The sequence below is a fragment of the Kogia breviceps genome, chromosome 1 (genome assembly GCF_026419965.1).
Source record: "Kogia breviceps isolate mKogBre1 chromosome 1, mKogBre1 haplotype 1, whole genome shotgun sequence".
In the NCBI taxonomy this organism is placed as follows: Eukaryota; Metazoa; Chordata; class Mammalia; order Artiodactyla; family Physeteridae; genus Kogia; species Kogia breviceps.
In genome coordinates this window covers 92,032,705-92,047,054 of record NC_081310.1, presented here as the reverse complement: position 1 = coordinate 92,047,054, position 14,350 = coordinate 92,032,705, and the positions used below count along the sequence as shown (strand labels likewise).

Here is a 14,350-nt window from a genome sequence, read left to right as displayed (position 1 = left end):
AGGCATTCTGCTGGGCGCTTCTAAAATAACAATCTCACCTACTCTTCATTATAGCCTTATGTGGTGTGTTGTATTCCCATTTTACAGAGAAGAAAATAAGGCTCAATTCAGTTCACTCAGCCAGAAAAGGGCAGAGGATATGTGACCCTGGTTGATCGGACCCTCCAACTTTCCTTCAGGCCTGGCCTACCAAAATATCAGGTTTAACAAAACCTCTGCCTTCAAAACGGCTATGCATTCCAGTCAGGGGAGCCTGGTTTTCACGATGAGGGTTTTGCGAGATCCTGCAGCTCCATATTTCTCTAACGTCCCTCTCTGCAAGCATCCTTCCTCCCCTTTCATTTCTACTCCCTGAAGGAAAGCCCACATCTCAATGAGTCAGGACTCTTCTGCTGAGCTGTGTTTCAGCGACACCATAACCCTTCTAGGCAGGTGTGGGAAGAAGTCTGTTTGCCTCCAGAATGAACATTCCTGGAATGGGGCCATCTAGAAACCTACCAACTACATATTTCAGACATTTAGTCGGGGAGTCAGTGAAATTTTATAATCTTGATGATCTTAATTATATCTGAAAATATCTACAATGTACTTTTTCAAGCTCTCAAAACTTGCTGCCGCCGCCAATATATTCCAGTGATGTCTGGAGTTTGAAAAGACCTGGGGTTTGGGAGAGTCCAAAAAACGGGTATAGCTTAGGCATTACTGACATTTTGGGCTGGATAATTCTTTGTGGTGGGGCTGTTCTATTCACTGTAGAATATTTAGCAACATCCCTGGCTTCCAACCACTATGTGTCAATAGCCTCCTTCCGAGTTGTGACAACCAAAAACGTCTCCAGACGTCACCAAACATCCATCCCTTGGGGGAGCGAAATCGCCCTTGGATAAGAACCATTGGTACAGCCCGATCCTGCAAGTCTGGTCTGAATAAACTGCCACTGAAGGCACCACCTTCCCCTGCTCCTTGAAGGAACACACGAGTTCTTTCTAAACACCACACACCCTTGGGAATGGTGCGTCACAGAGCTGATGCCACCGGGCTTGGGAAGTTGAGGGGTGGGTGGGAGGAAGGAGCAGGTAGAATAGAAAAGGCAAGAAAAGACAATGGAAAAGCTTTTAGAAACAAGAAAGGTTTATTTAGCAAAAGCCACTAGACTAGTGACAACATCCAGGGAGTAAGTGCACTTACATGAACAGAATCTTTTCCCAGAGAGTTGATCCAACAGAGTTAATGCCACACAGTTTTAGGAAGTAGAGGGTTCAGGGGGAGGGGGCAGAGTGGGAGGAAGCAGTCAGGCAAAGAGAAAACGAAAGGAATACAACCCCTAAATGAGAGTTGAGAGAAGTGAGGCTATGAAGAGGCTTTATAGACAGCATTGGTATAAGCAGGAATATGATTTTCAGTCCCAATATACAGTCCATCCTGTGTAGAGAAGTTCTTTCCTGGCTCCGCAACTGTGGGAGCCTTGTGTACCCAAGAGTCTGCTGGCACCCAGGAAAGGCTGGGGCAGGCACAGTAAGGTAGGCGCCCCTGGTGTCCACTTGTCCTCCATACAGGGCAGAGTAGAAGGATGAAAAAGAGGCGGGCAGGAGTTGAGTTAGCAGAGCAAGAAGCAAGGAGAGAGGAGGACAGGGTGACATTGCTCGGAGATCAGGTCTGCAACATTCCCTTTCCTGCCCAGTGGCTGGTGACCCTTCAAGGCCCCTAGATCTGTCCTTTGTCTCCTCCACCTCCAACACACCTAGTGCGTGCTGGTGTGGGTCACACTGAGGAGGATGCCAACACACAAACCAGTGCTCCAGGGAGGGCCTGAAATGGGGAAAGAATGGGGCCGAGATGGGTGGAAACCACTGTGGAGCACCCCGGGGGCAAGGGTCTTAAATGGGTCCCAAGTCAGCGGTACGTAGAACTAGTCTCTCCAATTCTTCAATCTCTCCACTGTCTCCTTTCTTCCTTCCCTTGGCAAGGTTTTCAAGACCCTTTTAGAAATTATTCCCCCACCCTCTCTTCTCCCCATCCCAAAGAAGCCTTCTCCTACCACATTCCACACACCTAATCCACTGGCCTCTGGCTTTGTCCTCAGCCCCTGCTTGCAGGCAGTGGGCCTGGAGAAGTCAGACCTTCCACTCCCCTGAACACTCCAAATTCTAATGAGCTAAGAGGTGCCACGCTCAAGGAAGCCCGGGTAGGATTTTGTAAGCTAGCTAGAGAGGCTCAGCCAAACCGGACTCATAACCTCTCTCCTTTGATTTCATGGTTCTTCCTTCCCTTGTGTATCTGGACCTACTTCCAATGATTAATTAGAAAGTGTAACAAAAACAGGACCACCTCTCTCCAACCAAATGCACATTAGGAAAAGAACAGAAATCTACTGTTGATTCAAACACCCTGGGGATTCCCATTCTCTTCTCTCTGGTCACTTCTCACAAGCCTATGCACACGTATACACCTTCCCTCACACGTGTGTGTCAATGCCAGCACACGTGTACACACATGCACACACACACGCACCCATCCCATTCCACTGACACCCTCGTGCACCAAGGAAGGCTAACAGAAAGCTACATTTATTTCCTTAATTTGGACTTTCTGGTCTAGAAGAAATCCAACTGTAGCTATAAGAAAAGATCTGCACTTTCATTTCTATATTTAATAAAGCCACGTTAGGAGTGAAGAACTCAATTTTGCAACCACATCCTTACCAATTGATCCCCAAATAATACTGCAGTCTGGGTCTGTGGTTTGCTGTCCAAGATAAAGACTTCTTTTCCCAACACTTGGCACTAGCATGTCTCAGCTCTCTCTTCAGGCACCTTTAAATCTGTTAACAGCCACTTAGGGCCTTATTGGAACCAAGGACAAGTAAGCTAGCCCTCCCTGCCCCAATCAGCTCACTGTACCAGGTGGTAATCTCTAGGCCTAGATGGTAAAAGAGAATTGTACCTGGCACTTTTTACAGGTGTGCTCGAGGCATGCACCCACAGGGAGACAGGTCAAGGGCAAAGTGACTATCGTCTCTAACTTAAGTGGCAGTGATTCTGAAGAGTGGACTTGAGCGGTCTCAGCTACCAGTCTATGTTTGGTGGGTTTTTTTTGCAGTAAAAACTGACCACTACTGCCCAATGGAAGGGACAAGTTGAGAGGTAAGGCTGGGGGCTCCGGGTCTCTGAGGCTTTTATAAAGGCAAGAGTGCTACAAAAGCTTCAGCCGGCACAGCCCCTGAGGCAGGACACAGGGGAGAGAGGGCAGCTTTCCAGCCTCCATGTGGATGAGCTGGACTTGCAGGCAGGAGGTGGGCAGGGCATCCACACTGAGTAATCAGATGTAAGTGATCTGGGGCAGGCAAGAGGTTGTCCTCCCCACAGGCTTTCATGGCAAGGGCCTGAAGGACAGTAAATTCCCAGTCTCCCTCAGTAGCAACACCTGAAGCCCACCTAGAGAAAATGTTTGGATCCAGTTCATCTGAAAGCTTATCCCCACAATGTGACACATCCCAATTCCACGTTCACACTGAAAGGACTATCCTGTCTTTCAGCCTAGAGCTTTCGACCTCTACAATCTTTGCAAGGGCCTAGAGAAGGAATTCCTCCCACAAAGGTCAGGGGAGAGTTAGGCAACTGGTAAGCATCCTGATATCCAAACACAAAGTACCTGAGAAGGTACCGATGGCTTCCCTTCATAGTCGGGACCATAGAAGTAGTGGGGGGTGAGGGGGCATCACACGACAGAGCAGGAGAGCCTGATGATGCAGGAAGCAGGTCCTTCAGCAGCCTGGTGGTCCTCAAGAGGGACCTTCTCCCAAAGCCATGGGCTCTGAGAGGCCCCTTGCCCAACCCCCGCCCACCCAGTAGTCACAAGCAGGAGGGAGGAGCTGATTCACTTCTGGGAATCCAATGTCTTCCCCACTTGACCCTCCAAAGCAAAACCCTAATCCTTTTCTGAAACTGTAAACGCTTCTGCGCCCCTGGGTATCCTCAGCAGTGCGCATTCACCGGCAGCCCCTACCCGGGCAGCAGCCAGACTTGGCCCTCCACACCTTGGCCACAGCCTCCGCCTGCTAGCACCACAGCACCTACACGGCGATCTCATCGTCCAGGCTGTCGCCCAGCTCCTGCCTCTGCAGGACGTTCCGCAGGCGGGGCAGCTCCTCCTGGGACCACGAGTCACGTTCCTCGCTCTCGTCCGTGTTGGATTCGTACTCCGAGGCGATGCCCGACTCTCGGAACTTGATGAGCTCCAGGCTGCCCAGGAGCGGCTCACTCTGAGCAGGGGGCGGGGTGTCCTCGGGCGGGAGAAAGCGGAAGCACTCCAGCTTCACCAAGCAGTCGCGCCTACCTAAGGGGCTGCCCACTGGGTGGGCGAAGTCGGCCAAGCCCGCGCCCAGGGGCGGCGAATGCAGGTCCTCTGGCTTCGGGGTCGTGGGGTCACAGAGCACGGGAAGAGCTCCAGAGCGGAAGGTGATCTCCAGCAAGCTATCCTGGGAGCCCACTGGAGGGGGGGAGAAGAGGGGGAGGGGGCGACATTAGCAAGGTGGTTGGTTTGGAAGCCACCGTTGGCCCACCCAGGTCCCTGGCCAATAGAGCGAACCCTCACAGGGGCTCTTCAGCCCTTCCTTCCACCCCACGCAGCAGAAACACGCCAGGCTGAAGGGGAGGAGCTCAGGGGAGGTGGTAAAGGCAGGGCAACGATAACCACATGATCAGCTGGTGAGGCCCGTGGATGCCCTGAATGGGGTGTGTGGTAGGAAAAAGGTACAAACTGAAGAGCTATGTTAAAAGCATGTAGTAACACTTGGTGCAACCTTGTAAACTGGCATTAATTAGAATACAACAGGGACTTGATAAACAAAAATAAAAATCCAGAGAGCCTTTCAGAGTGGTGAAGTACAGAGGTTCCCAATCCATAACTTTGGGCCACTTTAAAAACACAGAGATATCAGCCCTGCCCCAGATCTACCAATGCAGAACCTCTGTGGGTTGGATCTGAGAATATCCATTTTTTAAAAAGCTCACGGGATAGTTTGGGAGAAATACTGGTATAATAGGGAAAGCATTAGACCTGGGTTTGAATCTTGGCTCCACACTTTGCTAGTCCTGAAACTGTGTGCTGGTTACTTAACCGCCCTGAGTCTATTTCCTCATCTGTAAAATGGGCACACCACCACCTACCACTATAGAGATTCAATGAGATTATGTATACGATCAATGGATACTGGTCCACAGCCAATGCACACTTAGAGCAGCAGACAACCCAGGGACAAGCTCAGGAGGAAGGCATGGAGACACGCTATCTTCTAGTACTTCTCAGTGCAGCCTGGGGGTGGCTGGGCGTAGAGGCAGCCATCTCAGGCTGGGAGCCAGGCAACCTCTGCCACTAACCAGCAGAGCTAGCTGGCCACAGTTACTCCTCTGCCTTATCCACTAAATACACGGACTGCTGCCAGCCTTTTCTAGGCTGCCGAGTTGTGAAATAGTGCAGGGAGAGTAAACTACTAAACAGTTTGATGTCTCCTGCAGAGCTCACAGAGAGCACAATTCACAATAGGTGCTCAGCGTATTTCGACTGGAAAATCCCTCTGAGAAAGAAACGGGAAGGCCTAGCTTACGTGTAAAGAGCCCGGGCCCCCATCGAGGAGAGGCTGGGTGAACATGTGGTTGTGACTCCCGGGGACTTTCAAGGTCAAGTCTGGGCACTGGGCTAGAAGGCAGCCAAGCCCCTCTCTGGCCCTGCCCTTTTGGAATTCCATGAAATGTATGGATGGGACAAACAGAGCTGCCTTTGTTTTCTGCTGGGACACCAGGTCAGGGGTCCAATAAAGCACCACCAAAAAGCTTTAGGGAAGAGAACATGTGGCTCCAGAGCTTCCATATGGAGGTGAGGCTGGGCAGGGCCCTGGCTTACTGGCGTTCTGTCCCGACAGCTTCAGCTCCAGCTCCTGCACCTGCTTCACCAGCAGAGAGATGTGCTGAAGCATGTCCTTGTTCTGCAGCAGGAGCTGGTGCACGCGAGCCTGGGCCTCCAGCCGCGCAGCAGCCTCAGCAGCCAGCTGGTCCTTCAGCAAGTGAACCTGCAGGGGAGGAGGCAGAGAAGACAGCGAGAAGACAGGACAGAGAGAAGAGAGGCACGTGAATGCAAATGTGAGTCACTGGTGGACGGCCAGGACCAGAGACACCTTCCAGGTTCAATTCAAGACAAAGAAGCCCTGCCCCGGGCAAAATGGGCACCGGGGCTTGCAATTCAGAGGAGAGGCTGAAAGAAGCTCCTCGCTGGATCTCTCTCTGTCCTGAGTGAGGGCCATGATGTGTCACTCATGTACAACTCAGAGCCCCACACCACAAGCAAAAGGTAGGAAAGAGTTGGGCCCCAGACCCTGCCCCCTGCTCCATCTCTGTCGGAACTCCTTTGACAGCTAACATATTACTGCTGTGTTGAGGCAGGTACATTTTTCTTATCTTGTCTTTTAAAAAACGAAACCAAAAACTGATACACTGACCCACTAGCTAAGAACAGTGTCACAGTAAACTCCCTGCAATCTTCCCTTTCCCCTTCCTAGCATCCAAATACCGTGAGAAATAGGAAGCCCTACACATGCCCTTTCTAAGTCAGTGAAATGGCTGTAATGGTCTGTGTTTTCACACCTGTGGGTGGGTGTCAGCTTCCTTCCCTGACCTTCCATTCCTCTTTTATTTCCCAGCGCACCTGGGAGCATGCTTCATACCTGGCAAATGTCAAACGTTTGCTGACTGACTAATAACAGGGCCTCATCCAGCAACCCCGGCAGGGCTGAGGTAAACAGCTTACAGAGACGCCCTCTATGAGAAGAGGGGGACCCTCATCAACTCTCACCTTCTCATGGTAGAGCACCTGGCAATGGCATACCCCGAATGCTCAGGGCCCAGTAGGGTCTGCTCTTCGTGTGCAATCTGGGTGTGGGGATACAATTCAGTGGGAGGAGAGGTGGGGTGATTCTGTCAGGACCCTGGTTTGAAGAAACTGAGTCACGAGACCATGACAATATTTACACATATGTGATTTTTCTACTAAGAAGTGGATAAAGGGGTCTCTAGGAGGGTTTCTGAAGGTCCCTGAATAAGCAGAGCTGATGAAGTTGGTGGCCTGGACCAAGGCAGACTGTGGGAAAGAGGGTTTTCTTGAACCGAAAACATGGTGTGGATAAAGACACAGAGTCAGGCTGAGCAGGGTGGGAGAGTTGGAACCAGGAGCGGAGGAGAGAAGGAAGGAACTGGAAAAGCCAATTCTCTGGCTCAGACAACAAATGCTCTGGATTTCTGAAGAGCAATCTGCTCCAAAGAGATTCACGCTCTATCAGGGAGTAAAAGACCATGACCACTCCACAGTCTGGCCAAGCCTGACCCAGGGTCCTGCCAGCCCAGTGTCTGTCCTCCCAGCAGCCAGCACTCAGAGATCATACTCTTGGATGCAGCAGCTGCTTCCCCCTGCTGCCCGGATTTAAGGACCTGATCCTGCAGTTGGCTCTGCTTCTAAGTGGGGCCACTAATGAGATTAGTTGCCACTTTCCATTAGTGGTTCCCAACGTGAGGCAGATCTTTCCCTCGGGGGAGGATGCCTAAGGAATCTAAAGTAAATCTGTCCTCCACCAGGTGCTGCTAAGGACAGAACTGATATTTTGGTCCAGAAATCAGCCTCATTTGTTGCCTCAGCTAATCTAAAGAGAGATCTAGAGAAGTGTGGGAACAGAGAAAAGAGAGGCAATAGCATTTCAATCTGGATATCAGATGGTGGATGGCTATTAAGCCTCTATCTTCCTCGGAGACTGAGGCATGGAGGTAGTTCACCCGAGAGTCCCCCAGATCCTGCTGCTTCTGAGAAACAGGACAGTTGCTGTGGGAAGCCCACCCCCAGAAAGGCCCCCAGAGGAAAGGCCAACCTTAACCTCTATCTGCAAGTAATGTAACTTATTCCAACTAAGAATATCATTGAAAGGAATGTACCGAGCAGACAGAATTGTTAATTATCCATTTTCTATTTTCTTTGGAACAAAACAGAAACATTAGGCATAAATGTGGAACAAAACTTTCAATGCATGTAAACAGAGAAAGTGGAGAATCCTGCCTACCACTAACTGGCATCTCTGGAGGGTTCCCTGCACACACATGCTACAGACTCAGGTGCCTGAACCCCACATCTGAACATCCCAACAGGAGCTGGAACACTTGAGTCTGTTGGTTACTCCCTATGCAACTGCAGGTAATTCACTTCTACTTGGACCTCACTTTCTCCATCTTTCAACTGAGAGGGCTGGCTAGAGGCTTGGAGAGTCTGTGATTTCACATCCAGGTGTATGTAGTGGTCAGTACCAGGGGCCACTCATTAAAGGCTCACTGAAGAACATTTCTAGATTTCCACTGGGAAGTCAGAGAATTAGGACTGGGAACAAAAGAGGAATTCCCTCCTGCAGAAGCCAGGGGAAAAAAAAAATTGGAAGTTTCCTTTGCAGGTAACCATTCCAGTGGTGAAGGTACCATCAGTACATAAAAGATGACCCTTGCATCAAATGCTTTCATCACAAATCCACTGGCACTCAGCACCATGAAAAATGCTGTGTTTGAGTGCTCCTCGTGGCAGACTAAATAAGAATTTTAGCTTTGCAAACGCAGTTATAACATTTCAGGCATTTTCAAACCCTAGGAATGAGAAAGCACACACCGCTGCTGCTGCCGCTGCTGCCGCCTAAACCCAGCTCTAACAAGCCCTTCTGCTCCTGCAGCCGTCAAAAGTGGCAGCAGGCATAAGGCTCCGACCTCTCGCTGCAGCAGTCTGCACACCACAGGAGAACCCAGACCAGGCCAAGCTGGGACAAAACAGCCAAGACTTCCTTTAAATTTGAGGCAATTTGGGCTTCCCTGGTGGCACAGTGGTTGGGAGTCCACCTGCCGATGCAGGGGATGCGGGTTCGTGCCCCGGTCCGGGAAGATCCCACATGCCGCGGAGCGGCTGGGCCCGTGAGCCGTGGCCGCTGAGCCTGCACGTCCGGAGCCTGTGCTCCGCAACGGGAGAGGCCACAACAATGAGAGGCCCGCGTACCGCAAAAAAAAAAAAAAAAAAAAAAATTGAGGCAATTTAATAGTCCCTGTCTTTTGCATATGTGGGCCTGGCCTTGAAGCACCAAAATGAGGCAGCATTATTTTCAGCCTTGGCTTGGGCAGTCAGCTACAGCTGTGTGCTCGCTTCCTCCGTGGCACAACAGGAGCAGATAACACCGCCTCTCCCCTACCAGGCGGGACTTATTTGTACTCAGCACACTCTTAAAGCATCAGACACCTTTCGCAAAGGTAGGCCGTATCAATTTCTGAAAAGGTAGGAGTTAGCTTTGCCTCTCCAGAGCTGTGTGGTCTTTGGCAATGACTTATTCTGGTCACAATCTAAGTCAGTGGGAGGGCCGCGCCTGGAGGGTGGTGTCCAGTTCTGCATTCCTGCCACAGCACTACAAGCGGAAGTTTGACCCTGTGCCCTCCAGCTTGGCCACTTCCCAAAACTCAGATACCCACCCTCAACCCACCCAGCAACACCAGACCACTGCCCACTGGCTCTCCAGCCTACTTGCCTGGACTCCAGCTCCTCCGCGAGAAGTGGGGGCAGGCCCAGGCTGAAGTTAGGGAGCAGCAGGCACATGGAAATGGCAGTGGAGAGAACCAGAGCGATTGGCCCACACACACACCGGACACACAAGCGGAGGCAGGCAGCGCTGTCTCAGCATGCACAAGGCAGGGACCTGAGCAGTGCACCCAGGCTGCTGGGGACTGGGGGAAGCCACAAGGCCAGATGCTAAATCTAGGGCCTCGGCGGGGTGTGGAGGGTTTGTAGCGCTGTTCCTCTAACTACGGCATACACAATTGCAAAGCATAAGTAACCAATCACTTGTTTCAGAACAAGTGCAAGTGGCAGCAGGTAGAGGAGAAATCTTTAAATAGCAATACTGAGCTGCAGTATAACATTTTCCCCATGAGCTTGGCCAGGAATTGGCAAACTGTGAAGGAGCCTGGCCTACTTAACTGTTGCCAGTCAGCCACAGCGCCTGGATCAATTCTGGAGCTATGTGGCCCCAGCCCGTGGCCATGCGGGCACCAGCTACATCCCGGCTTTGGTTCAAGGCTTGGCTATACTCTCATTTGCACCCTTGAACTTCTGGTCCATCTAAAAGCAGGAAGCTAGTGCAGCCAGGCAAGCCTCATGCTGGGTCAGGAAAGTGGTCCAAAGGGCTTGGGGTTCACTATTTACACACTGATGTCTAATCTAGAAATGCTTAAGAGGCAGCTGAGCGACACCTTTGCCTGGATACCTTTAAGGCCAGGACAGGCCCTTTCTAGGCCAGCTCTGAACCAATTTAGGGAGAAGCTGGGAGAGATCTTGAGGTCTTAGACCAAATCAGAATGCTGTGAAGGAGATCTAAGCCTAGTCCCAATGATAACAATAGAACCAGACTGGCCTGTGAGAATACATGGGGGAGAGGGGCATAAATCATGCAACAAGGGACCCCAAGAGTGCACCTGTTTGCAAGAAACTATCTTTATCCTTAGCACTTCTCAGGAGTCACATAGAAGGACTTGGATGTCCCCAGAACAAAGGAAATTATGTTCCCACTGAAGTGCTGAGGTCACAGTATTACCCATTGGAATTCTGGGGACTGCTGGTAGTTTAACGAAGAAAGAAACCTTGCAGTTTGATGGCAGTGGAGTCTGACAGAACAAGTAAAAGCTGACTTCATACTGGACACTGTGCAGAGAAACCAACTATGCCAGATTTGATATATTTTAAATGCATGAAAGATGCCAAGAAGACCTATCTATTAGTCCACCTATATATCTTATATCGTTTATACCCAAAGATATGGATACTAATAAAAAGCCCTTGGATCAAATGCTACAAAGAGAGTGGGAGAGGAACACACACAGAAACCTGTAGCTGAAGGCTGGTTTAGGACTGAATCGGTCCAGAGGACAGGGGAGCTGAAAGCCAGTTGAGAGGTTACAATAATACGGCTGCTTCGTTCCTGGGCAGCAAAGGAAGGTGCAAACTGAAGAGACTGCTTATGAGGAAGGCAGAGAGGGGCAGAGGAGTCTGCCCCAGAAGCTCTCTGAAGACCTCAAGGTACTGTCTGACCTGAAGATTTTAGAAGTCTACGACCCAACCCCAAGTCATTTCATCAATGTGGGATACTGATGCACTCTGGTGGCCTTTCAATCATGTCACTGCCTGAACTGAGACTCAACCAGGACACCACCAACTATAATCAACAGATTCCAAGTGCAGGAAAGGCTGAGGGTATCCAGCCTGTGGAAGTGGCTGGAACTGAGAGAGGCTCATCAAGTGAACTGCAAGCACCATGCTCTTCCCCTCTCCTAGCTTCACTGTCTTCAAGGACACAGGCAATTAAAATAGGGCCAGGGCAGTGATGTCTCCTTGAGACAGATGCTTGATTCTGGGCCAGAGAACCACTCTTCGGGTTTCATCCTGTGGGAGACTTACAGGTCTTGTGGCTTTGCTGAGTACGTCGTTAACTGCCACAACACTCTTATTCTTGTGCAGACTATACATTTGCAAATAGTTTCTCTTTAGTATTAAGCAGTGAGTTCACATTCAAATGCCTCTCCGATAATATTCATCATGAATATGCATCAAGCCCATTCTTAGATAAATAATAATTACTTGGCAATTGATATGCTGAAGGAGAAAAGTATCATGGTTGGAGGATGGATTTATATTTAATGGGAAACTTTGGAAATGACATGAGTTGCTGAACAGCCCTGTGCTGCAGCACGCTGGCTTTGTGCTCCTGTCACCCGTCACACCTGGGAGGAGGGGATTCTCGGGACAGCCACTCCGTTAGTAACCAGAGAAGATGAACTGTGTTATCTGACAAAAGGTAATGATTTTTCCCCCAAATATAAGAAGCCATTAATGACATTCTTCCTCTTTGTTGCTGTTTTGGGAACACCTGCAAATCCTCCTGGAATGAGGATTGAACAAAATGAACCAAATCCTCCTTTTGGTTCATGGTCTGGATTTTTAAAAAGGTTCGAATCACTAGGAAGCAGTGCCCGACTGATTTTACTCTCTTGAAACCTGCCTGCAAAAGGCACCCATGAGGCTGGGCCTCAGGCCCAGGTCAGGGTGAGACTGTTACAGAGAAGGTCTTTTCAAGACCCAAGTCATTGCATCGTTTTGGTTAGGCTGCTGGATGCTTCCTCAAGGGATATGTGTTGGAAAGGATGGCTCCACCTGGGTGATTCACTCCACCCAAGGGTCACGAGAAGAGTAAGGAGAAGAAACGATGAGGATCGATAAGAGCTCCCTGGAGAAGTCTTCATGTTCTTACTCAAGAACGCAGAAGGCCAGCCTGGTTGACCAGATGTAGAATGTCGATGCATAGAGCTGCCTTTCCCCATCTCTCACCAACTTTCCAAACCCTGAAGACCCCACCCTCCTCTTCACTGTCTTCATCTACCCACCCAGGTCCTCACCCTGTCTGATTCTTACCACAAGATTCAGCCTGTAAATGGTACAAATGACTGTGTCTTCACCGTTCCCTGAATGCCCATAGAGAAGATGAAGCTCAGACTCACAAGTTCCAAGGAAGATGTGGACTAACATGCCCTCCACAGAAAGCAAGCGAAAGGAATCCCTGCTAAAAGCAGCAGGGAAATCAGCTCACCCTTCCTTTATAAAGCAGCAGCAGTGCAACACATCTTCAGGGCTCAAACAGCACTTGGCTCCTGAAATCTAAGCCAAGTCTTCTCATTATGGCTCAAATACTATACCTAAGTTCCTGTAAGTTAAATCCCAATATAATGAACTCCAGGCCAGTATGGTATCAAATTCTGCTTGGAGAAATCTTAAAAAAAAAAAAAAAATCCCTCCTGGAATGCGTAGATGACTAACAGAGGCATGGAAACCCCTATGGACAAGGTTTCCAGGGTGGTAGCTTCTGCAAGGGTGTTTGGGACAAATTCATACTTTACACTCTTTTAAGAGTGGTATCACAAAGTCACATCTATCCTGACTCCAGAGGCGTCACTTCCCACCCCAAACACCAGGAAATGAAGGTAGGAAAGGAAGGGTGAAATTATGTGCATCTTGTTCCTTAGTAAGTTCAAATCATTATCCAACAACATCCAGCCAAGCCAGCCAAGCCCAACTCAGAGCGAGGGGTACACGGGAAGCCAAAACGCTTCTTCCCATTTCAACCGCGTCCCCCATCTCTCCCCTCCCTGCCGCCCCCATTCCTCAACAAGCAACGACCCAACAGCGGGAGCCATCCCTCATAGCTCGCTAGGTTGTAAACCTGCCCTGTGCCCCTCTCTAAGGAAGGTGCGTCAAGCCCATGAGAGTGGAGCCTGCGAAGTAGGGAGGAGGCTGAGGAGAACCTGGGCCACAGCCACTTGTGTCTGTTGCTGCTGCTGCTGGAGGAGCTGCTGGAGGAGCTGCATCTGGTGCTGGGTGGACAGCGGCGTGCCTGCGCCCAAGCCCGGGGGCTTCGAGGAAGAAGACGGAAGGAGCATCCTGGGCGAGGCTGTCAGCATGGGCTCCTGAGGGTGGGGTGAGACCTGGCGGAGAAGAGGAGACACGGGCGTGACCCTGGGCAGACGCCACCTTTAGGGGCCTCACTCTGCCTTTAATACATATAGCAGGTAGGAGGGTGGGGTGAAATGGCCCGCTTTTAACCAAGAGCTGGAAATGCTACGTCTTCAGTGGAAATGTAGACAGACCCCCACAGAGGAGATGATGATCCGATGGCCTGTGCTGGGACCACAGTCAGAAAACCCTATTTGGACACCTGAGTTACTGATGCCATGTGATGGGAGACCAGGCAGCTGAGATCATCCCATCTCTTGCCCATAGCTTCCAACTATACCACGCTGCTGAGTTACTTGAGGTTCTGGACTTAGAGGGATCTGTCTCTATGAAACATAGCTACCTACCACCCCACTATGAGGTGGCTTCCACCTTTACTTTGTTGTGTTCTTAGGGCTTCCTCTTCTAGGCTCTGCAGGGTTCTCCTGAGCTGGCCACACGTGAGGGTGAGAGCCACCAGGGAAGAAAGTCGGGACACAGATAGTGGTCTGGAGAGATCCTCTCTCTGAAAGGGGAACGCAGTTTCCATTCCCTTCCCTCCTGTCTCTCTCCTGCTAGTTGCACACTTTCATTAAGACGATTTCTGGGGCTTCCCTGGTGGCGCAGTGGTTGAGAGTCCGCCTGCCGATGCAGGGGACATGGGTTCGTGCCCCGGTCCGGGAAGATCCCACATGCCGTGGAGCGGCTGGGCCCGTGAGCCATGGCCACTGAGCCTGTGTGTCCGGAGTCTGTGCTC

At 50.5% G+C, this 14,350-nt stretch overlaps 1 protein-coding gene across 6 annotated transcripts in view; it reads right to left on the bottom strand.

Annotated features, from left to right (window-relative positions):
* LOC131741133 (carboxyl-terminal PDZ ligand of neuronal nitric oxide synthase protein) overlaps nt 1-14,350 on the bottom strand; it is a 307,112-nt gene that overhangs the window by 14,240 nt on the left and 278,522 nt on the right. For 4 of the 6 annotated variants that reach the window (XM_067039975.1, XM_067039943.1, XM_067039971.1 and 1 more), the window contains exons 8-11: nt 13,407-13,586; nt 9,587-9,628; nt 5,902-6,067; nt 4,336-4,488 (exon numbers count right to left, since the gene is read on the bottom strand). In XM_067039975.1, the coding sequence (XP_066896076.1) occupies nt 4,336-4,488; nt 5,902-6,067; nt 9,587-9,628; nt 13,407-13,586 (541 nt within the window). The remainder of the gene's footprint in view (nt 1-4,335; nt 4,489-5,901; nt 6,068-9,586; nt 9,629-13,406; nt 13,587-14,350) is intronic. The other 2 variants (XM_067039957.1, XM_067039951.1) reach the window with 1 other exon arrangement.